This window comes from Schistocerca cancellata, chromosome 11, assembly GCF_023864275.1.
Source record: "Schistocerca cancellata isolate TAMUIC-IGC-003103 chromosome 11, iqSchCanc2.1, whole genome shotgun sequence".
NCBI classification, from domain to species: domain Eukaryota; kingdom Metazoa; phylum Arthropoda; class Insecta; order Orthoptera; family Acrididae; genus Schistocerca; species Schistocerca cancellata.
In genome coordinates, this window is record NC_064636.1 from 50,075,921 (window position 1) to 50,101,658 (window position 25,738).

At 40.7% G+C, this 25,738-nt stretch overlaps 1 protein-coding gene across 1 annotated transcript in view; it reads left to right on the plus strand.

Moving 5' to 3' along the window:
• LOC126108799 (uncharacterized) overlaps positions 1–25,738 on the plus strand; it is a 235,245-nt gene that overhangs the window by 42,182 nt on the left and 167,325 nt on the right. Inside the window, exons 3-4 of the mRNA XM_049914161.1 lie at positions 13,287–13,404; positions 20,409–20,573. Coding sequence (XP_049770118.1) covers positions 13,287–13,404; positions 20,409–20,573 — 283 coding nt within the window. The remainder of the gene's footprint in view (positions 1–13,286; positions 13,405–20,408; positions 20,574–25,738) is intronic.

Below are 25,738 nucleotides of genomic sequence, written 5' to 3' on the forward strand. Positions count from 1 at the left end.
GCAAACGGCCATAGTTTCAGGTTGGACATAACAAAATTCATTTTTCCATGAAAGTTTTTTATTTACAGGCAAAAGGAGATTACTTTCTGAACTGTCCTCGTATCATCACATTGTTTAAAATACACATTGTTTTAAAGTAGTACTGCACTGAGACCTTTCAGTTTTCCTTAGGACAGTATAAGAACTAAGAAAGTTCAAAATTTGTGCAAAATTGCACTGTAAAAAATTCAGTCTTTAAATTTCTTAGCGAAACTTGAAATTTCAACATCTAAAGCTTCAGATTGTTCCATAACCTTTTCTGTAATCATTCTTTATTGATCTTTGATTGTGTTGCAGTGTAAGCACTTCTTTCTGCATCAACTGTGTCTTCTAAGTTTCGGAGTAAAACCTCTTGTTAACAGAGGAGCCTCTTTCAACTGCAGCATTTCCATGAAACATGCATAACATCTATACAAACTTGGTGAAGTCATGTTTCGCACTTAGCAATAAATTCATCAGAAAATGATCAAGTTCATCCTTCTTAGGATTGAATTGTTCTAGTTGTTTTTCTGAACACTCAGAAAATTTAAAATATTCGCTCTTCAGTATGTCAGCTGTTGATGGAGTCATATGTTTTTTGACACAAATTCTTCCAATGCATTGTCAGTCAAGAATTTCTCAGAATCGAGCCCTGTATAACTTAGGGTGATAAACATGAACTGCCTACAATCTTTAATTTCAAAGGAGTCTTCTCAGTAATTTGTAGATATAGACTTTGCAAAGTACCTGTGCATACTTTTAAGAAATAAGGACATCACTTTCTGTGTTTTCTTTCTAGCAGCAATGGCACCAAATACAATATCTGCATAATGACTTGTTTCTTAATCACATGCTTCGGAAACATCAGTAGCAAGTAAAATTTGGTAGACGTTGTCACCATTTCCATAAAAGTTTTCTTTATGAACCGAGATACAGTGCTATACATTAAACTGAACAAATCTCTGTACAAAAATGGGTAGAGAAAAATCAGTTGACAGATGCGTAGTTAAAAGCTCCTCAGGTTCAGTTGATACAGATACAGGAAACTTCATGTTTTGCACAGTTGTGTTCTAAAAGACGTTTAAATTTTTCAATGTCTCTAGTCTCTGGAGGTCTTTTATGTACTTCAGCAACATACTTCTTCACATGCAGAATAAGTTCAAGTGCTCTTTTCATGACTTCAGTATTTCCAACACATCTTAAAGAAAAAAATTTGAGAGGAAACTTAGAAAACCCAGTGATGTCTGAGCAGGTTACACTGCTTAAAAGAGTACCCATCATAAAGTACCAGATTACCCTAGAAATTCATGAGCATTCCAATTACTTTTAATATGAGCTATTTTCAAAGCCATATTCACCACATGAAGTGAAGAAGTGTCACAGTAAAACACTTGTGGTTGATTATCTTCTTACTTTTACAAATCAGACTATTTATAACATTCACCAAGTGGCGGCAGGAGAAGACACATATAAACACATTTAAAATACCTTTATACATGAGTTTTCCTGCTGCTAGGTGAGAGGATTTTTCATCTATTCAGTTACACTATATTCTCAAAAATTGATTTTTTAAAATATACTTATAGCATTCATTTCAATCACAGTACATTAATAGTGTTGTGCTATTTTTATTGTGTAATACAGTAAAATCTCACGTGGCTTGAAGAAAACTAACTTAGACAGCAAACAGCAAATACAACTACAAGGTCCCTCAACACCCTCCATGATCTGAGTGGTACCTCCTGGGGAATGGACAGAGTGGCTCTCCTCCGCCTCTATTGCACCTCGAAATTGGACTATGGAAGCATAGTTTATTACTCTGCACAACCATCTATTGTTCAGCATCTAGACTCTGTCCACCACTGTGGATTGTATTTAGCGTCTGGAGCTTTTTACACAAGCCCTGTGGAGAGCCTTTATGCTGAGACTGCTGAACCTCCACTGTCCAATCAGCAAGCTGTCCTTCTGAGTCATTATGCCTGCTCATCTGACACATGTCCTTTTTTTTGACGCCTCCACGGATTTAGAGTATGCGGGTCACCCTGCCTCTCTACTACCACTGGGAGCCCACTTCTGTCACCTGCTACATTCCCTTTCCTTCCAATTTCCTTGACAAATGGGGGTACAATGCCACCTTGGCTTTGCCCCTGGACCTGCCTTCTCTGTGACCTTTGTCAGGTTCCCAAGGATAGTACCCCCCCCTCCCCCCCCCCCCCCCCCCCGGCCCGGCCCCCCCCCCCCCCTCCTGCCCTCATAGTTTATCATTGGGTATTTGCTGCTCTATGCGCACAAATGGAGGATGCCATATTTATTTACACTGATGGCCCCAAGACCACCTTTGATGTCAGGAGTGCCTACCGTATTTACTCGAGTCTAAGCCGCACTCGAATCTAAGCCGCACCTGAAAAATGAGACTCGAAATCAAGGGAAAAAAAATTTCCCGAATCTAAGCCGCACCTGAAATTTGAGACTCGAAATTCAAGGGGAGAGAAAAGTTTTAGGCCGCATCTCCAAATCGAAACAAAGTTGGTCCACTGTAATATGAGACAATTTAGGTCGAATGAATGACGATACAGCTACAGTAGTTTGGTTCGAGTCGTAAGCTTAGCAGTTAAGCTTTACCAGGTAGCCATTGCTATGCGTCAGGCGCTCCGTCCGTATTTATACGGGTACCCTTCCTTTTTCACGTGCTTCGTCTGTTTTGAATTGATTGCTTATTTTTCTTTGATCTGATAAGCGCAGTTTTCTTTGTTATAGGTGTTTACGTCACTCTACGATGAATATGCATTACTGTACTGTGTCATGCTTTGTTTGTCATACTCCGATACTGCGTGTTTACGGCCTGTCGCCGATCGCGGCATGGCTTGCTTTTGTGCGCGCTACCGCCGCTTACAAATAAAAAAAAAAAAGGGAGAGAGAGGAATCGTCTCATTAGCGAAACAATGGCAAGAGACTGCTACTTGTTGTTACTTACACTGCTGCTTTCTTTGATAATGATCAACAAGAACCAAATAATAGACTGCGTATGATAGAAGATGTTCTGAACGAGAGTTTAGCGAAAAATTTTCTCCGTTTGAAAATCTTTGCAGGCGCCTCTTTTGTACATTACATTCTGCACAGAAATTAGAGTCACCTTAGATTTAAAAATCTAGTCAATTGCTCGCTTCATTTCTGACTGTATCACTGTTTAGCATAAGAATAATACGAATATAAACAAGACACGATATGTATATTCTTCCGCGTTTGCTGTTGTCTCACTCTAGTTTTGTGGTTTATTACGCAGACAGGATTTAAATGAGATAGCAGCAAACACGAAACAGAACAAGGCAAAATGTTTATGTTCGTATTATTCTCATGGTGACGAGAATACTGCATGTGATTCACAATTTATAAAAGTTCCTATTAGCAACCATCTCTTCTCACAGATAGGAAAAAATTCAGAACGTAGAGTTGGCCATATTGACAAACATCCTAAACATTCTTGCCAGTCGGGTTTTCGTAGTACATTGAAATGCTACTACATTCGAAGATGAACAATACGGAATTTGTATTTACTTCGTTGGACAATGTATGAAAATGCAGTGGTCGAAACTCGGCGCGGAGAAAAAAAGCTTGTCTTCCACCTTTTTTTTTTTAAATTTATTTACTGACGCAGAGGTTTTGGTGCCAGTATTTATCTTTGTGCCTACAAAGGATGCCTGTGTAGCGCTACATATATTCGGTGGCAGAACTAAGTTGTGGCGGCACCCACCGACATTTTTAAGAACTTCCGCTTGCTTTGCACTCGATTCTAAGCCGCAGGCGGTTTTTTGGATTACAAAAACCGGAAAAAAAGTGCGGCTTAGATTCGAGTAAATACGGTATATTGTTGGTGCCATCCCTACTAGATTTTGGCTTCCTGACCAGTGCTCAGTTTTTACTGCGGAGCTCTATGCTGTTCTCCAAGCTGTCCAATACATCTGTCATCATCAGCGGATACAGTATATTATATACTGGGATTCACTCAGCACTCTTCTCAACTTCCAAGCTCTTATCCCATCCACTCTCAGGTCCACCAGATTCAGGACTGCCTCCACATGCTCCACTTGGGGGGGGGGGGATCTCTTTGGCATTCCTCTGGATCCCAGGGCACACTGGTATCCACGAATGAGGCTGCTAATATAGCGGCAAAGGCTGCCATCTCTCTTCCTTGGCCCGCCGTTCGCATGGTTTCCTTTGCCAATCTACATAGCATTTTATGTTGTCGTGTTGCTCTTTTATGGCACACACATTGGTCTGCACTTCCCAATAATAAGTTACAGGACATATAATCTCTTCCCTGTGCTTGGACCTCTTCCTCCCAGCGTTGTCATTGGGAGGAGGTAATTTTAACTAGACTCTGGATTGAGCACTGTCTTTTTAGCCATCGACATCGTTTAAGTGGTGATCCTCCCCCACTTTGCCCCTACTGCTTTCAATTGTGGACAGTGAGACACCTTTTACTTCAGTGCCGCTATTTTAATCCACTGTGTGCCCATTTACAGCTGTCGCCTGATATATCTTCCCTTTTAGCAGATGACGCGCGCTCAGCTGATCGCATCCTTGAGTTTTCATTTAATGCTCTTTTCTGAGAAAACAGCCCCCTTCAATAGCAATTTTCTAAGATTCCCTTCCATTTTTAGTTTCCCTCCTTCTTGAGGTTTGCTCCCATTGCTGCTGTTTTAAATTTCAGTTTTTTTTACCCTTCACTAAGCCACAGAATGGGTGCTTATGAGCGTAGCAGTTTTGTGCCCCCGCCCCCCCCCCCCCCCCAAACAAAACAAAAAAATGGGGAGGGTACTATATACTAATAATACGAGGGGCATTTGAAAACACCATGCAAATGTAAAAACTACTTACATTTATTTGGGGTAAATCTTTTTTATTTTTCCACATAATCTCCTTTTAGACTTATACACTTCATCCAACGCTGTTCTAATTTGTTGATCCCTTCCGAATAATAGGAATTGTCCAAGTCTGCAAAATAGCTATTAGTTGCTGCAATTACCTCCTAGTTTGAATAAAATCTTAGTCCCACCAGCCATTTCTTCAAATTGGGGAACAAATAGTAGTCCGAGGGAGCGAAGTCTGGAGAATAGGGGGTATGTGAAACGAGTTTGAATCCTATTTCCATTAATTTTGTGACCACAGCTGCTGGTAGGCGTGATGGTGCATTGTCGTGATGCAAAAGGATTTTTTTGCAGCCCAATCGCCGGTGTTTTTCTTGCAGCTCGGTTTTCGAATGGTCCAATAATGATGAATAATATTTCCCTGCAATAGTTTTACCCTTTTCCAGATAGTCGATGAGGATTATCCCTTGCAAATTCCAAAAGACAGTCGCCATAACCTTTCCGGCCGAAGGAATGGTCTTCGCCTTTTTTGGTGCAGATTCTCCCTAGGTAACCCATTGTTTATATTGTTGCTTGGTCTCAGGAGTATAGAAATGTATCCATGTCTCAAGAGTATAGTAATGTATCCATGTCTCAGGAGTATAGTAATGTATCCATGTTTCATCCACAGTGACGAAACGATTCTTAAAGTCCTGTGGATTCTTCCTGAACAGCTGCAAACCATCCTTGCAACACTTCACATGATTCCGTTTTTGGCCCAGCATGAGCAATCATGGAACCCATCTTGCGGATAGCTTTCTCATGTCCAAATGTTTATTCAAAATATTATGTACTCATTCATTCGAGATGCTCACAGCACTAGCAATCTCACGAACCTTAATCTTATGTCATCCATCACCATATCATGGATTTTATCAATGATTTCTGGGGCCGTATATTCCACAGGGTGCCCAGAACATTCAGCATCACTTGTGCCCATATGGCCACTCCGAAAATTTTGAAACCACTTATAGACTGTTCTAGTCAAACGTGCAGAGTCACCATAATGTTTATCAAGCTTCTCTTTAGTCTTCTGAGGCATTTTGGCTTTCGTAAAGTAGTGTCTAATCACCATACGAAATCCTTTTTCGCCCGTTTTGAATAATCACTTGACTTCCTTGTTCACATGAATACCAAACACAAAGAAATAGACCAATATTGCTGAAACTTGGTGTGCATTCTTTCCAAAGATGCTACTAACTAAACATGACCTCAATACACGCTGGTGATCCCATCTCTTGGACTTTGCACAGACTTTTCAAATACCCCTCGTAAAGCATGGGTAACTTTTTGGCTAGTGAGAAATTGATTTTACTCTGATCATCATTAACATCTTCCATAAGAGATTAGAATTACAATAGTTTCATATTAGTTATGAAAAACCTTAAAAAATACCTTTCCGAAAAAGGTACTGATTAATGAGATTTAAGCAGAAGAAGGGGGGAACAGAATAACAGAAACAGTTATTCTGATACTTCTCTAGTGACACATTAGATGGCAGTATTATCTTGGACGGAACTACAGGTTACACCTCATTTTGACTTGGTGTATGCATCTCATATAGCTCTGTGTTAACAAAGTAACACTTCCAAATTTCCCTCTCTGCACCTGACCCTCAAGGTTCCAAATGTCAGTAGCAGAGGCTGTGGTAACCTGGCTTGCACAGATGGACATCCCAGTCCCCTACAGATAACAGAGACTTTGTAAGAGTTTGGGTAAATCTTTATAAAATGTATAGTTATGCATTACTGTTTATTAAATGGACTGCTGGATACAACATTTTTTAGAGTAGCACTAAGTTGGCACCTGTTATATCCTATCCAGTAATGCCAACCGAGCCCGCTGCCAAAAGGTTGGCAGCATCAAAGTCCGGACGCCGTCCGCATAAGCAGCGCCAGCGATACAGGAAATCGCCGCAGGTCTGTGCGCGCCACCGCTGGCTTCTGGCTTCTTAAGCGCTGGAGTCGCGAGCGCTAGGACAGTTCTGTATTCGCCGCTCAGTTGTATACTCGCCACCGATTTGTGTACTTGCTAGTCAGTTGTGTGTTCATCACAGCAGAGTTGTTGTTTGTCGTCAGCCGACGCTGACCTAGCCGCTCCGACTCGAACTAGACAGATTTCTGTAGACACGGAGTTCACTACTGTGGTTCTGTATCTTCGTTAATAAAGATAAGTACCGACTTTTATTTAATCAGAGTGTTTGGGTTTTCATCTTTCTGTTCACTGTTCCAGCGGACCGGTCGGCCCGCTATTAAAAGTGTGGCGGTGATTTCGTAAGCCGTTTCTACAGCGAAGTGTTTGTCGCTACGAACGCCGCCACAAAAGCACTCCCTTCTATAACTGCACCATTACTTTTTCCTTACTTTCATGGGCATTTGTTCACTTTCATGACTTTCTCATGACTTCTCTGACCAATAGGCACCCTGCTATGGAGGCTTCTGCAAGATGTCCTGTTATTCAAGTTTACACAATATTCTTATTGCACACTTCTGGAGGATAAACACTTTCCTTACCTTTGCTACAGTGAATCAGAAGGCTATATAATAGGACAGAAATGAATCAAGTTCACAAATACGTGCTAGAAAACTTGTATACACGTCAACACAGTGAGAGTGATTCGTAAGTGCAAAGCAGGCATAACTGAGTTTTTTTGCATGAGTTGATCACATGCTGAGGCAGCCATAGTTTATTATCCATCTGGATGTGCAGGAACTTCAAATGTGGCCCAATGTGTGATCATTAATCTCTACTTCTGCTACCTGTAGGACAGTTTTTGGAACTGCATAATATGAGTTTTTGCAAGTTTGGGGGTCAAGATATGGGCTGTGAACCAGTTGTAATCCTGTTCCATTATTCTCCTGGATGTGTGTGGTATAGGTGTGTTTTCATCTTTTTATGAATATACTCTTGTCATCAACATATGTGACAGTTTTTGAAGAGTCTTCCAATGTCCTGGGTAAATAATTTATATAAACCTAGAACAGGAGCATATTTAATGTTTACTCACTCTGAATCTAATCTTATTCCTATTGTGTACTTGATAATGTGCACCTTTGTTTTCTGTTACTAATATATGACTCCACTGGCCTTTAATGCCAGGCCATTTCTTTTCCCTTAAGACTTCCTTGTTGGTTTTTCTTTCTGTCCAGCTTGTTCTTATCATTTTCCACCATATCTGCTTTTCAGCAGCTTCACGACTATTCCTTTTCAATTTATCTTTCCATAGAGAAGTAAACTCCATACAAATGAACTACATATCTATACATAATTTAAAAGTCCCCCATGTATTTTTCTGTTTGTGTGTGAAGCCTAATCTCAGGAATTAAGAGAATGACTCACAAGGGAAGATTGTGTATATAATTTGTTACCTCTATGCCAGACAAGTTGTCTGGTTCTAGATGCTTAGTGCTACTTCTTTGAAGTGCGGTCAGGTCTGTAGTTTAAAAATGAAAAAAATAAATATTTAATTGATAAAACATGTTATTCATTGAATGAGTTTTGCAAGATAGACTACTTTTATATATTTAAATTGCAGTGATCCTTTTAGTATGCTTTTCACTTTGTGTTTGTTTTTATTGTAGTTTCATGTTTTTGTTTTATTTGCAATGGCTTATGTAAATTAAATGTATTTTCCCTGACAGCACTTGTCAACGTCCTATGCTGTTTATGTATTTTTTGACCCATTTCAATGCAAACATCTGATACACATACAAGGTTTGATATAATATACACTACTGGCCATTAAAATTGCTACACCACGAGGATGATGTGCTACAGATGCGAAATTTAACTGACAGGAAGTATAAGCTGTGATATGCAAATGATTAGCTCTTCAGAGCATTCACACAAGGTTGGCGCCAGTGGCAACACCTACAACATGCTGACATGAGGAAAGTTTCCAACCGATTTCTCATACACAAACAGCAGTTGACCGGCATTGCCTGGTGAAACGTTGTTGTGATGGAGGAGAAATGCGTACCACCACGTCTCCGACTTCGATAAAGGTCGAGTTGTAGCCTATAGCAATTGCGGTTCATCGTATTGCGACATTGCTGCTCGCATTGGTCGAGATCGAATGACTATTAGCAGAATATGGAATCGGTGGGTTCAAGAGGGTAATACGGGACGTCGTGCTATGGACTATCAGCTCAGAGACTGTGGCTGCGGTTACCCTTGACGCTGCATCACAGACAGGAGTGCCTGCAATGGTGTACTCCATGATGAACCTGGGTGCACGAATCACAAAACGTCATTTTTTCGGATGAATCCAGGTTCTGTTTCCAGCATCATGATGGTCACATCCGTGTTTGGCGACATCGCGGTGAACACACATTGGAAGCGTGTATTCGTCATCGCCATACTGCCGTATCACCCGGCGTGATGGTATGGGATGCCATCGGTTACACGTCTTGGTCACCTCTTGTTTGCATTGACGGCACTTTGAACAGTGGACATTACATTTCACATGTGTTCGACCCGTGGCTCTACCCTTCGTTCAATCCCTGCAATACCCTACATTTCAGCAGGATAATGCACGACTGCATGTTGCAGGTCCTGTACAGGCCTTTCTGGATACAGAAAATTTTCGACAGCTGCCCTGGCCAGCACATTCTCCAGATCTCTCACCAATTGAAAACGTCTGGTCAATGGTGGCTGACAACTGGCTCGTCACAATGCGCCAGTCACTACTCTTGATAAACTGTGGTATCGTGTTGAAGCTGCATGGGCAGCTGTACCTGTACACGCCATCCAAGCTCTGTTTGTCTCAATGCCCAGCTGTATCAAGGCCATTATTATGGCCAGAGGTGGTTGTTCTGGGTACTGATTTCTCAGAATCTATGCACCCAAATGGCATGAAAATATAATCACATGTCAGTTGTAGTATAATATGTTTGTCCAATGAATACCCATTTATCATCTGCATTTCTTCTTGGTGTAGCAATTTTAATGGCCAGTAGTGTACATACAAAATAAACTGAATACGTGTGACATATACTGAGCTCTAGCCACAGCACTCTATATGATGTGTTTCTGGAGGAATAGTAAATATTTTAAAAGGTTGTAGCGTAGACTAATTTGAATAAAACATTCCACATAACATGTGTCCACTTAGTATAGGTTAGAGAAATTCAGCTGCTAGAATGTAACCTATACAAATACACACACAATATATTTAGGAAAGGTTAATTAGTAAAGTCTAGAAGTGATTTTCATAAATTTCACCTCCTCCTTCAATGTACTTTTGAATTCTCTTGACAATATCACGTGCAGCTCTTCTGAACTTATCTTGCATTCTTTTAAGAGGGGAACTCTATTTGTAATCCAAATGATCAGTGTGTATTTTGTGTTTACTTTATGACTGTGGTCTTCACCTTTCAACTGCCCCCAGGCAAAAACTGAAAGGGCTAAAGGTCTGGAAACCTTGGTGACCAAGAAATGTGACCGTATCTGCCAACCCATCTTTCGGGGGAGTGTTAAGTTTAACTGTCACCTGACTACTAGAATGTCCAAAGGCCCCGTCTAGTCGATAGAACACATCTGACCTTGGAGCCAAAGGAACATTTTCCAACAAATATGGAAGCCCATTTTCAAAAAAGTCTTGATAGTGCTAACACAACATGCCCATTCTACTGATTGTCTACCACAAAACACCATGCATGTACAGAATAGGGTACTTGAAAACATGTGTGCATGAAGGTTTTTGTCAGATGTGAGTTAACGAGCAATAGGCACAGTTCACACTGAACTCATAGTACGATTTGCGATACAATATGCGATATAATGCAGAAGTGAGTCACATCTGTGTACTGCGTAGATATGTAATGGAAGCGGCTTAAATGGTTTCACTGTAATGACTGTGATACAACAAGAATATGTATTTGTATTGTACTACCTGGCACAACACAGAGTGCTGGTTGCTCCACACATCACGGGGAGTGAAATTTCAAGTTATCTGATTTGCCTAAAAAAAGCAAGGCTTTGTCTGTTTCTATAGTTAGTTTCTCAGTAAATCTTATACTTTTTGTGCAAAAATGAATGAACGCCACACAGCCACAACAACACGTAATGGCAGCGAAAACTCCGCCTATGTTTTGAGTAATCGAAAAACTGCCTATTTACTTCGCCAACAAAACAGGAAAACGTACCACAACTTCAAAACTGTGACATGTTGTATATTGTGTAGCACAACAGCTACCAAAACAAGAGGACAATAACATAATTTAAAAATAAAAATAGAACCCACTGATGATAGCACAAAAGTGCTGAAACATGTATGAGTGAAACAAAAGAAAAAAGGTGTCTTGCATAAGGCGGAACTTCTCATCCCATTTTCTTAGCAAGCACGGAGACAACAAGAAGAACTGCACCACAAGATGATCAGTTCTAGAATATTGCGTAAGTGTGTGGGAACCAATACTAGATAGGCCGAACACGAGATATTGAACGTATACAGAGAAGGGCAGCACGAATGTTCACAGGTCTGTTTAATCCGTGGGAGAGTGTCACAGCGATACATAAGGAACTGAACTGGAAGTCTCTTGAAGATAGACGTAAACTATCCCAAAGAAGACTATCGACAAAGTTTCAAGAAATGGCTTTAAATGGTGCCTCTAGGAGTGTACTACAATCCCCTGTGTATCACTCACATAGTGGTTATGAGGATAAGATTGGAACAATTACTGCATGCACAGAGGCATTCAGTCAATCATTATTCCCGCATTCCGTATGTGAATGGAACAGGAAGAAACACTAAAAACTGGTACAATGGGATGTACCCTCTGCCATGCACTTCACAGTGGTTTGCAGACTATAGTGTGGATGTAGATATATGAATTGGTAATGGGTATTCCAGTAAGCTGTTGTCCCAATAAGCCAATTACACCTAAACCAGCTGTACTTCTGCAGCCAATGAAAATTGAATATACAAGGTGTACAACTTTGCTTCCACCTTTTTTCCCCAACATTTGAGGCTTTAATGAAACAAATTGGTTACACATGTATCATTCAAAGTATTTTCCATCACTGGCCACTACTTTCTCCTCTCTTTTGGGCAGTGTATGAATCCCATATCGAAAAATTGTCATCTTTTGAAGCGATCCACGAATCAATCCAATTTGTGACTTCTTCATGAGATCCGAAGTGTTGGTCAGCCAGGCCATGCGCCATTGATCTAAACAGGTGATAGTCAGAGGGGGAAATGTCTGGAGAATATGGTGGATGGGGTAGGACTTCCCATTTTAACATTTCCAAGTACATTTTGACTTCTTTTGCAGCTTGGGGTTGAGCGTTCTCGTGCTGCAAAATCACTTTATCGTGCCTCTCGCTGTATTGCGGCCATTTGTCTTTTAATGCTCTGCTCAAACACATTGATTGCATCCGATAACGAGCACCAGTGATTGGTTCACTTGGTTTTAACACCTCGTAGTACACGAGGCTGAGCTGGTCTCACAAAAAAAGCAAGATCTTGGAGCCGTGAATATTCAGTTTGCCCATTGATGTGGAAGCATGGCCAGGGTATCCCTATAATTTTTTATGTTTAGGGTTATCGTAATGAACCCATTTTTTGTTCCCAGTCACAATGCAATGCAGAAATCCCTTTTGTTTTTGCCTTTGAAGCAACTGTTCACAAACACCATTCAACATCTCTCGGTTTCAGCTCACACGGGACCCAAGTTCCTTCTTTCTGAATCACGCCCATAGCCTTGAGACATTTTGAAATGGTTTGCTGTGTCACTCCCACTAATCGTGCCAATTATTCTTGAGTTTGATGCGAGTCTCCACTCAGCAATGTCTCCAATTCTGCATCTATGAAAACATTCTCTCTTCCACCACTATGCCGGTCTACGACGTTAAAATCACCGTTCTTGAAGCCTCGAAACCACTCACGACACATTCTTTCACTAATAGCGTCCTTACCGTATGTACTCGAGAACATTTGACGAGACTCAGCCCCTGTTTTCTTCATATTGAAACAAAACAGTAACACCTCCCGCAAATGACGAGAATTAGGCTCGTAAACTGACATTTCCAATCAAGAACAGCTTTATGATGCAGACACAAATTGACTAATGTTTAAATGATGTTATGTTGACCAAGGTCCAAGCTAGCTGCCTGACATCAGTGATCTGTTTCTTTCAACCGTTACTTACCACTGTCGCCACCAATCGGCAAACGGCGGAAGCAAAGTTGTACCCCTTGTACATTATAAGGAATATTTCACTCGAATTAATCTATACTACCGCACCTAAAATATTTACTATTCTTCCTATAATTATAGAATAGATCAGGATATTCTCAGACATATTAATGCACAGAGATGGGATAACTCGCCTGTAACTGATGAAACCTATGCTGTTGCAGAGACTTCCCCGAGGAAGAGGGGATCGCGGCAGTGCGGGAGGCGATCCGGCAGGGCATCAACTACATTGACACGGCGCCCTTATATGGCCTCGGCAGGTCTGAAGAAGTTATTGGCAAGGTGAGGTTGAGCTGCACAGGCTTAATCGCTTAATCCTCTTGCCGAGGATGGAAGCTCTTATTGTCGCTTTTCTGTTTGTGAATTATATTTGCTTTTTAAAAATTGTACTGTCTGAAAAAAGAGATTTTTTTTCTTTTCTTATTCTTTACTTAAACATGATTTGACACTTGTATATCATCATTGACATGAGAACCATCAACACCACCAGTTGCTTAGGCCGTGTTTGTGCTGAACCAAATGAACATTCACAGAGTCAGAGTTCACTATCATTTGATTGTGCCTGTAACAAGAGAGAAGACATAGAATGGGCTTATCATTATTCCAAAACTTTGCACTTCTGTCAGCTGGCACCTTTCACTGGCTTCTCATTACAGTTGACAAGGATATTTATATGCAAAACACTAATTACTGATGATGGAACATAACCTGAGAAAACGCTAGCATTTTCTCTGTGGTTATTAGCAACTGAAAATCTTTGCATTAGTAGTTGTTTCACAGTTCATTAGCTGACACTTCTCAGATAGGTTTGATGTCTGCAATTACAACATGTGAAACACTTCAAGGATTTTATTAAGTATATATAAGGAAGATAATCTCAACAAAATATGATTAATGAAATGTGAAATGTACGTACTATGTGTCACTTAGACTACCTGTAAAATCTGTCAAGTAATTTGTTAGAGGGCAAGTAGTGTAACTGCCAGAAACCAGTTTTTATTTATTGGGTTATTACATCAAAAACATCTAAAATACCAGTGAGATATCAGGCATGTACGAGGTGCATTCAAGTTCTAAGGCCTCCGATTTTTTTTCTAATTAACTACTCACCCGAAATCGATGAAACTGGCGTTACGTCTCGACGTAATCGCCCTGCAGGCATACACATTTTTCACGACACTAACGCCATGATTCCATGGCAGCGGCGAAGGCTTCTTTAGGAGTCTGTTTTGACCACTGGAAAATCACTGAGGCAATAGCAGCACGGCTGGTGAATGTGCGGCCACGGAGAGTGTCTTTCATTGTTGGAAAAAGCCAAAAGTCACTAGGAGCCAGGTCAGGTGAGTAGGGAGCATGAGGAATCACTAAAAAGTTGTTATCACGAAGAAACTGTTGCGTAACGTTAGCTCGATGTGCGGGTGCGTTGTCTCGGTGAAACAGCACACGCGCAGCCCTTCCCGGGCGTTTTTGTTGCAGTGCAGGAAGGAATTTGTTCTTCAAAACATTTTCATAGGATGCACCTGTTACCGTAGAGCCCTTTGGAACACAATGGGTAAGGATTATGCCCTCGCTGTCCCAGAACATGGACACCATCATTTTTTCAGCACTGGCGGTTACCCGACATTTTTTTGGCAGCGGTGAATCTGTGTGCTTCCATTGAGCTGACTGGTGCTTTGTTTCTGGATTGAAAAATGGCATCCACATCTCATCCATTGTCACAACCGACGAAAAGAAAGTCCCATTCGTGCTGTCGTTGCGCGTCAACATTGCTCGGCAACGTGCCACACGGGCAGCCATGTGGTCGTCCGTCAGCATTTGTGTCACCCACCTGGATGACATTTTTCGCATTTTCAGGATTGTGTGCACAGAACCCACAGAAATGCCAACTCTGGAGGCGATCTGTTCAACAGTCATTTGGCGATCCACCAAAACAATTCTCTCCACTTTCTCGATCGTGTCGACAGACTGGCTTGTGCGAGCCCGAGGTTGTTTCGGTTTGTTGTCACACGATATTCTGCCTTCATTAAACTGTCGCACCCACAAACGCACTTTTGACATATCCATAACTCCATCACCACATGTCTCCTTCAACTGTCGATGAATTTCAATTGGTTTCACACCACGCAAATTCAGAAAACGAATGATTCCACGCTGTAAAATGTCGCCATTTTATGTATTTAGAACAGTTCTCATTCTCGCTGCTGGCGGTAAAATTCCATCTGCCGTATGGTGCTGGCATCTCTGGGACGTATTTACAATGAATGCGGCCTCATTTTAAAACAATGCATATGTTTCTATCTCTTTCCAGTCCGGAGAAAAAAAATCGGAGGCCTTAGAACTCGAATGCACCTCGTAATTGTGGCTACTGTCTATGTCATCAATGAGAATTATCAAGTCTTTTGAGTATTTTTAATTTTAGGCAACATAATACATATGTATTCATACTTGCTTACTTTTAAGGAAATTTATCATACTGTTCCTTTTTAATGAAATGAAGTAATGATTTTATTGTCTCTCTCGCAACCCCAGTTGAACCTTTTGTGGCTTCGGCAGTTTTCTGCCAATCATATTTTTTCATCGATATTTGTGCTGTGGATCTCTTGGACTTGCACATTCTTCTATCACTAGCATTACACATTACATTTTCTCCAGAGCACACCATCACTTACAGTACTCCTTTTGCGTGCAAAACAGCAGAGAAATGATAATGTTACTGCTTGACCAATGCTGAGGGGATGCGAACTTCTATTGTGTTCCAGTGAAAGACCGACACCAGTGCAACAAGAGTGAACACCAGTGAATGCAAACCATATTTGACCTGTAACACTACCGACCTGTTTTGGTTACCTCTTACGTCTTGTAGACCTCCTCCTACTGCTAGTCTCCTGATGATTATTTTGTATTTTAAGCAGTTGTTAAATAATGGTACACAAAGCTGTCAAAAATAAATTTCATTCTCTTCTCATATTTTTGATACTAAACATTAAAGATCAGTTTTCAAGTAGTAACTCTGTCAGATACAGGGTGTTCAAAAAGTCTCTCCGCACTGCCATACGATTGTTCGCCTGCCTGGGTTACTTCCCTTCAAGAGGACTCTCCCGGCATTCCATTGTTTCATTTATCTCAGCCAACATCAGTAGTATCATTGGTGTGTGTCATTACGTGTTGGCATGAACGTTTAAGTTTAGTTCGTTTGTTTCATTTTTGTCAGTGTTAAAATGCTAACCATTGAAGAATGTGTGTTTTTAGTTGAACAAGTGTTCAAAGCTGGTAGTAAATACACAGTTTCAGTTCATCAAACATTTAATTCAGTTGTCCCAGAGATAACACTCACACATTATGATACTGTGCGAGATTTGATTAACAAATTTCGAAGTACGGGTTCAGTGACAGATGCACTGAGAAGTGGTCATTTAGCATTTTCTCTGATGATAAACTACTTGATATTTCTGATAAAATGTCCATGGGTCTGAACAAGTCAGTAAGAAAACTTGCCCAGGAAATCTATGTTAGTGTCGGAACGGCCCACACAGCTGTAAGGAAAAAATTAGAACTTTTCCCATACAAAATGACTGTTGTGCAAGAACTGAAAAATACTGATCATGGCAAGAAACTGCATTATTGTCAATGGTTCAAATATTTTGTTCAACAATGTTGTTGTAGTGGTCTTCAGTCCTGAGACTGGTTTGATGCAGCTCTCCATGCTACTCTATCCTGTGCGAGCTTCTTCATCTCCCAGTACTTACTGCAACCTACATCCTTCTGAATCTGCTTAATGTATTCATCTCTTGGTCTCCCTCTACGATTTTTACCCTCCACGCTGCCCTCCAATGCTAAATTTGTGATCCCCTGATGCCTCAAAACATGTCCTACCAACCGGTCCCTTCTTTTTGTCAAGTTGTGCCACAAACTCCTAGTCTCCCCAATTCTATTCAATACCTCCTCATTAGTTATGTGATCTACCCATCTAATCTTCAGCATTCTTCTGTAGCACCACATTTCGAAAGCTTCTATTCTCTTCTTGTCCAAACTATTTATCGTCCATGTTTCACTTCCATACATGGCTACACTCCATACAAATACTTTCAGAAACGACTTCCTGAAACTTAAATCTATACTCAATGCTAACAAATTTCTCTTCTTCAGAAACGATTTCCTTGCCATTGCAAGTCTACATTTTATATCCTCTCTACTTCGACCATCATCAGTTATTTTACTCCCTAAATAGCAAAACTCCTTTACTACTTTAAGTGTCTCATTTCCTAATCTAATTCCCTCAGCATCACCCAATTTAATTTGACTACATTCCATTATCCTCGTTTTGCTTTTGTTGATGTTCATCTTATATCCTCCTTTCAAGACACTGTCCATTGCGTTCAACTCCTGTTCCAAGTCCTTAGCTGTCTCTGACAGAATTACCATGTCATCGGCGAACCTCAACATTTTTATTTCTTCTCCATGAATTTTAATACCTACTCTGAATTTTTCTTTTGCTTCCTTTACTGCTTGCTCAATATACAGATTGAATAACATCGGGGAGAGGCTACAACCCTGTCTCACTCCCTTCCCAACCACTGCTTCCCTTTCATGCCCCTCGACTCTTATAACTGCCATCTGGTTTCTGTACAAATCGTAAATAGCCTTACGCTCCCTGTATTTTACCCCTGCCACCTTCAGAATTTGAAAGAGAGTATTCCAGTTAACATTGTGAAAAGCTTTCTCTAAGTCTACAAATGCTAGAAATGTAGATTTGCCTTTTCTTAATCTTTCTTCTAAGATAAGTCGTAAGGTAAGTATTGCCTCACGTGTTCCAACATTTCTATGGAATCCAAACTGATCTTCCCCGTGGTCAGCTTCTACCAGTTTTTCCATTCGTCTGTAAAGAATTCGCATTAGTATTTTGCAGCTGTGACTTATTAAACTGATAGTTCGGTAATTTTCACATCTGTCAACACCTGCTTTCTTTGGGATTGGAATTATTATATTCTTCTTGAAGTCTGAGGGTATTTCGCCTGTCTCATACATCTTGCTCACCAGATGGTAGAGTTTTGTCATGACTGGCTCTCCCGAGGCCATCAGTAGTTCTAATGGAATGTTGTCTACTCCCGGGGCCTTGTTTTGACTCAGGTCTTTCAGTGCTCTGTCAAACTCTTCATGCAGTATCTTATCTCCCATTTCGTCTTAATCTACATCCTCTTCCATTTCCATAATATTGTCCTCAAGTACATCACCCTTGTATAAACCCTCTATATACTCCTTCCACCTTTCCGCCTTCCCTTCTTTGCTTGGAACTGGGTTTCCATCTGAGCTCTTGATATTCATACAAGTGGTTCTCTTCTGTCCAAAGGTCTCTTTAATTTTCCTGTAGGCAGTATCTATCTTACCCCTAGTGAGATAAGCCTCTACATCCTTACATTTGTCCTCTAGCCATCCCTGCTTAGCCATTTTGCACTTCCTGTCGATCTCATTTTTGAGACATTTGTATTCCTTTTTGCCTGCTTCATTTACTGCATTTTTATATTTTCTCCTTTCATCAATTAAATTCAATATTTCTTCTGTTACCCAAGGATTTCTATTAGCCCTCGTCTTTTTACCTACTTGATCCTCTGCTGCCTTCACTACTTCATCCCCCAGAGCTACCCATTCTTCTTCTACTGTGTTTCTTTCCCTCATTCTTGTCAATCGTTCCCTTATGCTCTCCCTGAAGCTCTCTACAACCTCTGGTTCTTTCAGTTTATCCAGGTCCCATCTCCTTAAATTAGCACCTTTTGTAGTTTCCTCAGTTTTAATCTACAGTTCATAACCAATAGAGTGTGGTCAGAGTCCACATCTGCCCCTGAAAATGTCTTACAGTTTATAACCTGATTCCTAAATCTCTGTCTTACCGTTATATAATCTATCTGATACCTTTTAGTATCTACAGGATTCTTCCACGTTTACAACCTTCTTTTATGATTCTTAAACCAAGCGTTAGCTATGATTAAGTTATGCTCTGTGCAAAATTCTACCAGACGGCTTCCTCTTTCATTTCTTCCCCCCAATCGATATTCACCTACTACGCTTCCTTCTCTCCCTTTTCCTACTGACGAATTCCAGTTACCCATGACTATTAAATTTTCATCTCCCTTCACTAACTGAATAATTTCTTTTATCTCATCATACATTTCATCAATTTCTTCATCATCTGCAGAGCTAGTTGGCATATAAACTTGTACTTCTGTATTAGGCGTTGGCTTCGTGTCTATCTTGGCCACAATAATGCGTTCACTATGCTGTTTGTAGTAGCTTACCCGCACTCCTATTTTTTTATTCATTATTAAACCTACTCCCGCATTACCCCTATTTGATTTTGTATTTATAACCCTGTATTCACCTGACCAAAAGTCTTATTCCTCCTGCCACCGAACTTCACTAATTCCCATTATATCTAACTTTAACCTATCCATTTCCCTTTTTAAATTTTCTAACCTACCTGCCCAATTAAGGGATCTGACATTCCACGCTCCGATCCGTAGAACGCCAGTTTTCTTTCCCCTGATAACGACGTCCTCTTGAGTAGTCCCCACCTGGAGATCCAAATGGGGGACTATTTTACCTCTGGAATATTTTACCCAAGAGGACGCCATCATCATTTAATCATACAGTAAAGCTGCATGCCCTCGGGAAAAATTACGGCTGTAGTTTCCCCTTGCTTTCAGCCGTTCTCAGTACCAGCACAGCAAGGCCGTTTTGGTTAATGTTACAAGGCCAGATCAGTCAGTCATCCAGACTGTTGCCCCTGCAACTACTGAAAAGGCTGCTGCCCCTCTTCAGGAACCACACGTTTGTCTGGCCCCTGAACAGATACCCCTCCGTTGTGGTTGCACCTATGGTACTGCCATCTGTATCGCTGAGGCACACAGGCCTCTCCACCAACGGCAAGGTGCACAGTGTATTATCACTCTTCTACTGTAAAGTTTATGTAACTTCACCTAGAAACTCAATTTTAACACTGTTTACCTCCATAGGGAGGAAATGTACCATTGCTGGCAGAAGTCTGATAAACTTTGCAGATTAAAACTGAATGTGTCTGCAATGTGTATTATCAGTTTTGTTAAATTTCATCACATACTTGTGCCTCAAAACTGATAGGGCATCTACTTGTCAGTATATCAGCAGTTATCAAAAAAAGTCACATGGCTGCATTCCGATAAGTTCTTTGAACACCGCAGCAAATATTCGGCTTCCTGTAAAAGAATTGGTCAGCCAGTGTTCCTAATGTTTGCCCACTGTTACCTGTTCTGCAGGCCCTGAAGGGCATCCCTCGGAAGGCGTACTACATCGCCACCAAGGTCGCGCGCTATTCGATGGAAGACCCACGCACCATCTTCGACTTCTCTGCACAGAAGACGAGGGAGAGCTTCGCGAAGAGCCTGGAGCTGCTGCAGCTGGACTACGTAGATGTCATACAGGTGATGAGTCTCCTCCGAAGTTACAGTTAGAAACAGTGAAAGGGGCGGTTAGGTGCCTACCTGTTTTTTGGAACAGGGAGAAATCATTTCATTTTATGGGCAATGTTGGTGTTATTTTTTGTCACTTTTTGTGTATTTTCCAATGGCCTGGTTTTGAAGAACTACTGTATGTTGTTTATGTCATTGTTTTTCATTGCTATGCTAAAGCGAAAAATATAGTTACCGTTTACATTATGCTTATTGACATCATACTTATCACATTAGAGGATAAACAAACATTTACATTATACCTATTATTATATTAAATTAAAGGGATCGAACAAGGTGGTGCAGTGGTTAGCACACAGAACTTGCATTTGAGGGGACGACAGTTCAAATTCCAATCCAACCTTCGAAATTTAGGTTTTTCAGGATTTCACTAAATTACTCCAGGCAAATGTCGGAATAGTTCCTTTCAAAAGAGCACTGCCAATTTCTTTCATCATCCTTCCATAATTCAAGTTTCTGCTCCATCTCTGATGACCTCACTGTTGTCAGAATGTAAGACTCACACCACTTAAAGTTTCCAAAAAGAAAGCATTGTCATAACCCAAAACTCGGTGAGTCACTATTTTATTTATCCATCAGTGCCTGACTAGTGTTAAAGCAGCTTCTCAAAATCTGTATTATAATGAGAAAGATGAATTGCCTTAAACACAACAGAAGGCATTTGATGATGTCGACCTTCATCGCTGGCATGGCAGATTCCATTTCCCTCAAGTTCTGGAGGGATTTGTATCCTGGTGTCATCACCAAAAATTCATTTTCCCCTATTAATTGAGCCATATTAAAAATTGGAATAGAAGTTACAGGCTTATCTGTGAACATCACATTTCCCTAAACTTTTGCACAACAAATTGTACTAAAAAAGTGAATGTAAAGCTAAAGTGATGTATTTGCTCGTTTTTTACATTTATGCTTGTGTTGTACAGAGATACACATTTTAATTGATGCATTACTTTAAGATCTCTAAAAAAACATGACATTTATGGGAAGATTTATGGTGCAAAAGGATAAAAAATGTGACATCATAGAATAAAAATGTTACCAGAGTAGATTTCATTGAAAGTAGAGTATATTCGTGTGATATCATATTCTAATGTGGACAATGAACTGTCATTTTAAAGTCATGCACAAACCTCAGCCAAAAATAAAAAATCCAGTATCCAATTTCAACATAAAATAACTAATAAGTAATAATACCAGGAATCTGTCACCCTTTCATTTTGAACATTTTTATATGAAATAAGGATAATGGCAAATTTGTAATTTTGTAAATATAGTGAAACCCCTATTTTGCATTTTCATGCTGTCAAGACTTAAAAAATGCAAAACTAAGGAAAATGCAGAATCTAGGAAAATGTTAAACCCCCAAAATACCAGCAAAAAAATATGCAATTGACATAGATTATTAAAAATTGTAATCTTCTTCAATACATTGTATAAAATCTGCAAAGTGAAGGAAATTAAATGTTCGCTACAGTGTTTATACAAAATTAATGGTAATGAATTTCATCTGTTCTTTAAAAAACCACACATGGGTAAGAGCAAGTAAAACTCAACAAAAAATTGAAATTATCATCAGAATACAAGGAATTGAGCTATTTTCTGACATGCTGCAACCAAAAATTATATGTCAAAACACATGTTTTTGAGAGATCTTTCCTTTTTGTTCGCCCAGAAAAAAGCAAAACTTGGTGAACACGGTGAACTAAACTGAAAACTGTGAAGTATAGTGAAAGGCATAAGAATCTAACATTTGGGGATGTGTGTTTACCTGCTGAAGCCAATGGCAGTGCAGCAAAGTCTGGTGATGTGAGTGAAGTAACCTCTAGTGTATTGCTTGTAAACTTTTCCTTGTTCATTGTGCTAAGGACAGAGCTTGTTTGCACTAAAACAAGCTAAGGAAGTGATGTCAAAATGACATAGGGAAGCGTTCACAGTGTATGTCGATACATCAATTGCCGAATATAAATCGAGTTGACATGAAAGTAGCTTAGCCCAGCTGTGGAGGATACATTAGTGACAACTATTGACCTGATCATTGACAAACATTTCTTTTTTAATTCACCATGTTGCCATCTGCTGTGTCTGTTTACATTAGAAATTACGTCGAAACCAAGTGGGACAGTGCAGTGCTTAGCACAATGGACCTGCATTCGGGAGTATGACAGTTACCCCACATCTGAGCATTCTGATTTAGGTTTTTTGAGATTTCCTTAACTTGTTTAAGACAAATGCTGCGATGGTTCCTTTGAAATGACACACCTGTTTTCCTTCTTTATCCTTCCGTAAGCTTCAGCTTATGCTCCATTTCTAATGACCTCATTGTTAACAGGATGTTAAAACATAAGTCACCTCCTCCTCCTCCTCCTCCTCCTCCTGTTATGTGTAAAGAAAGTGCAGGTTGTAGTTATAAAAGCTTTGAGACAGAGCTGCCCCAAAATATATGTTAATTTACAGTTCTGAATAATAGATAACAGAATTTAAATTATCAGGATGCACTTTGAATGATCACACACAAGTTTACACAATAACGATCAACATTTTTGGAACTTTAGAAATCCAGTGATGTTTTTTGAACAGGTAGGTGGCTAGTCTTAAGTCTGTGCCTTGAACTGCTGGTTAGTACAGCTCTTATAGGCCTCCCAAAGACTCAGTTCCCTAGGCCCAACTGTGCTAAATCAGATCTATGTCACAAGCAGTTAGGGAAACATTCCACGTGGGAAAAATATATATAAACAGCAAAGGTGCTGAGACTTCCCAAACGAGAAAGCGCTGGTAGATAGACACAATGAAAAACACACACACAAAATTCAAGCTTTCGCAACACAAGGTTGCTTCATCAGGAAAGAGGGAAGAAGAGGGAAAGACAAAAGGATGTGGGTTTTAAGGGAGAAGGTAAGGAGTCATTCCAGTCCCGGGAGCGGAAAGACTTACCTTAGGGGGGAAAAGGACAGGTATACACTCGCACACACACACATATCCATCCGCACTTACACAGACACAGGCAGACATATGTAAAGGCAAAGAGGTTGGGCAGAGATGTCAGTCGAGGCGGAAGTACAGAAGTACAGAGGCAAAGATGTTGTTGAATAACAGGTGATGTACGAGGGGCGGCAACTTGAAATTAGCGGAGGTTGAGGCCTGGTGGGTAATGGGAAGAGAGAATACATTGAAGGGCAAGTTCCCATCTCCAGAGTTCTGACAGGTTGGTGTCAGTGGGAAGAATCCAGGTCACCCGTATGGTGTAACACTGTGCCAAGATGTGCTGGCCGTGCACCGAGGCATGTTTAGCCACAGGGTGATCCTCATTACCAACAAACACTGTCTGCCTGTGTCCGTTCATGTGAATGGACAGTTTGTTGCTAGTCATTCCCACATAGAAGGCTTCACAGTGTAGGCAGGTCAGTTGGTAAATCACGTGGGTGCTTTCACACGTGGCTCTGCCTTTGATCGTGTACACTTTCCGGGTTACAGGACTGGAGTAGTTGGTGGTGGGAGGGTGCATGGGACAGGTTTTACACTGGGGGCGGTTACAAGGATAGGAGCCAGAGGGTAGGGAAGGTGGTTTGGGGAATTCATAAGGATGAACTAAGAGGTTACGAAGGTTAGGTGGACGGCGGAAAGACACTCTTGGTGGAGAGGGGAGGATTTCGTGAAGAATGGATCTCATTTCAGGGCAGGATTTGAGGAAGTCGTATCCCTGCTGGAGAGCCACATTCAGAGTCTGATCCAGTCCCAGAAAGTATCCTGTCACAAGTGGGGCACTTTTGGGGTTCTTCTGTGGGAGGTTCTGGGTTTGAGGGGATGAGGAAGTGGCTCTGGTTATTTGCTTCTGTACTAGGTCGTGAGGGTAGTTGCGGGATGCGAAAGCGGTTTTCAGGTTATTGGTGTAATGGTTCAGGGATTCAGGACTGGAGCTAATCCATTTGCCACAAAGACCTAAGCTGTAGGGAAGGGACCGTTTGATATGGAATGGGTGGCAGCTGTCATAATGGAGGTACTGTTGCTTGTTGGTGGCTTTGATGTGGACGGATGTCGAAGCTGGCTAGTAGAAATCCTTGGGTAACAGAAGAAATATTGAATTTAATTGATGAAAGGAGAAAATATAAAAATGCAGTAAATGAAGCAGGCAAAAAGGAATACAAACGTCTCAAAAATGAGATCGACAGGAAGTGCAAAATGGCTAAGCAGGGATGGCTAGAGGACAAATGTAAGGATGTAGAGGCTTATCACACTAGGGGTAAGATAGATACTGCCTACGGGAAAATTAAAGAGACCTTTGGAGATAAGAGAACCACTTGTATGAACATCAAGAGCTCAGATGGAAACCCAGTTCTAAGCAAAGAAGTGAAAGCAGAAAGGTGGAAGGAGTATACAGAGGGTCTATACAAGGGCGACGTACTTGAGAACAATATTATGGAAATGGAAGAGGATGTAGATGAAGATGAAATGGGAGATACGATACTGCGTGAAGAGTTTGACAGAGCACTGAAAGACCTGAGTCGAAACAAGGCCCCGGGAGTAGACAACATTCCATTAGAGCTACTGATGGCCTTGGGAGAGCCAGTGCTGACAATACTCTACCATCTGGTGAGCAAGATGTATGAAACAGGCGAAATACCCTCAGACTTCAAGAAGAATATAATAATTCCAATCCCAAAGAAAGCAGGTGTTGACAGATGTGAAAATTACTGAACAATCAGTTTAATAAGTCACAGCTGCAAAATACTAACACGAATTCTTTACAGACGAATGGAAAAACTAGTAGAAGCCGACCTCGGGGAAGATCAGTTTGGATTCCGTAGAAATACTGGAACACATGAGGCAATACTGACCCTACGACTTATCTTAGAAGAAAGATTAAGGAAAGGCAAACCTATGTTTCTAGCATTTGTAGACTTAGAGAAACCTTTTGACAATGTTGACTCTATTTCAAATTCTAAAGGTAGCAGGGGTAAAATACAGGGAGCGAAAGGCTATTTACAATTTGTACAGAAACCAGATGGCAGTTATAAGAGTCGAGGGACATAAAAGGGAAGCAGTGGTTGGGAAGGGAGTAAGACAGGGTTGTAGCCTCTCCCTGATGTTATTCAATCTGTATATTGAGCAAGCAGTAAAGG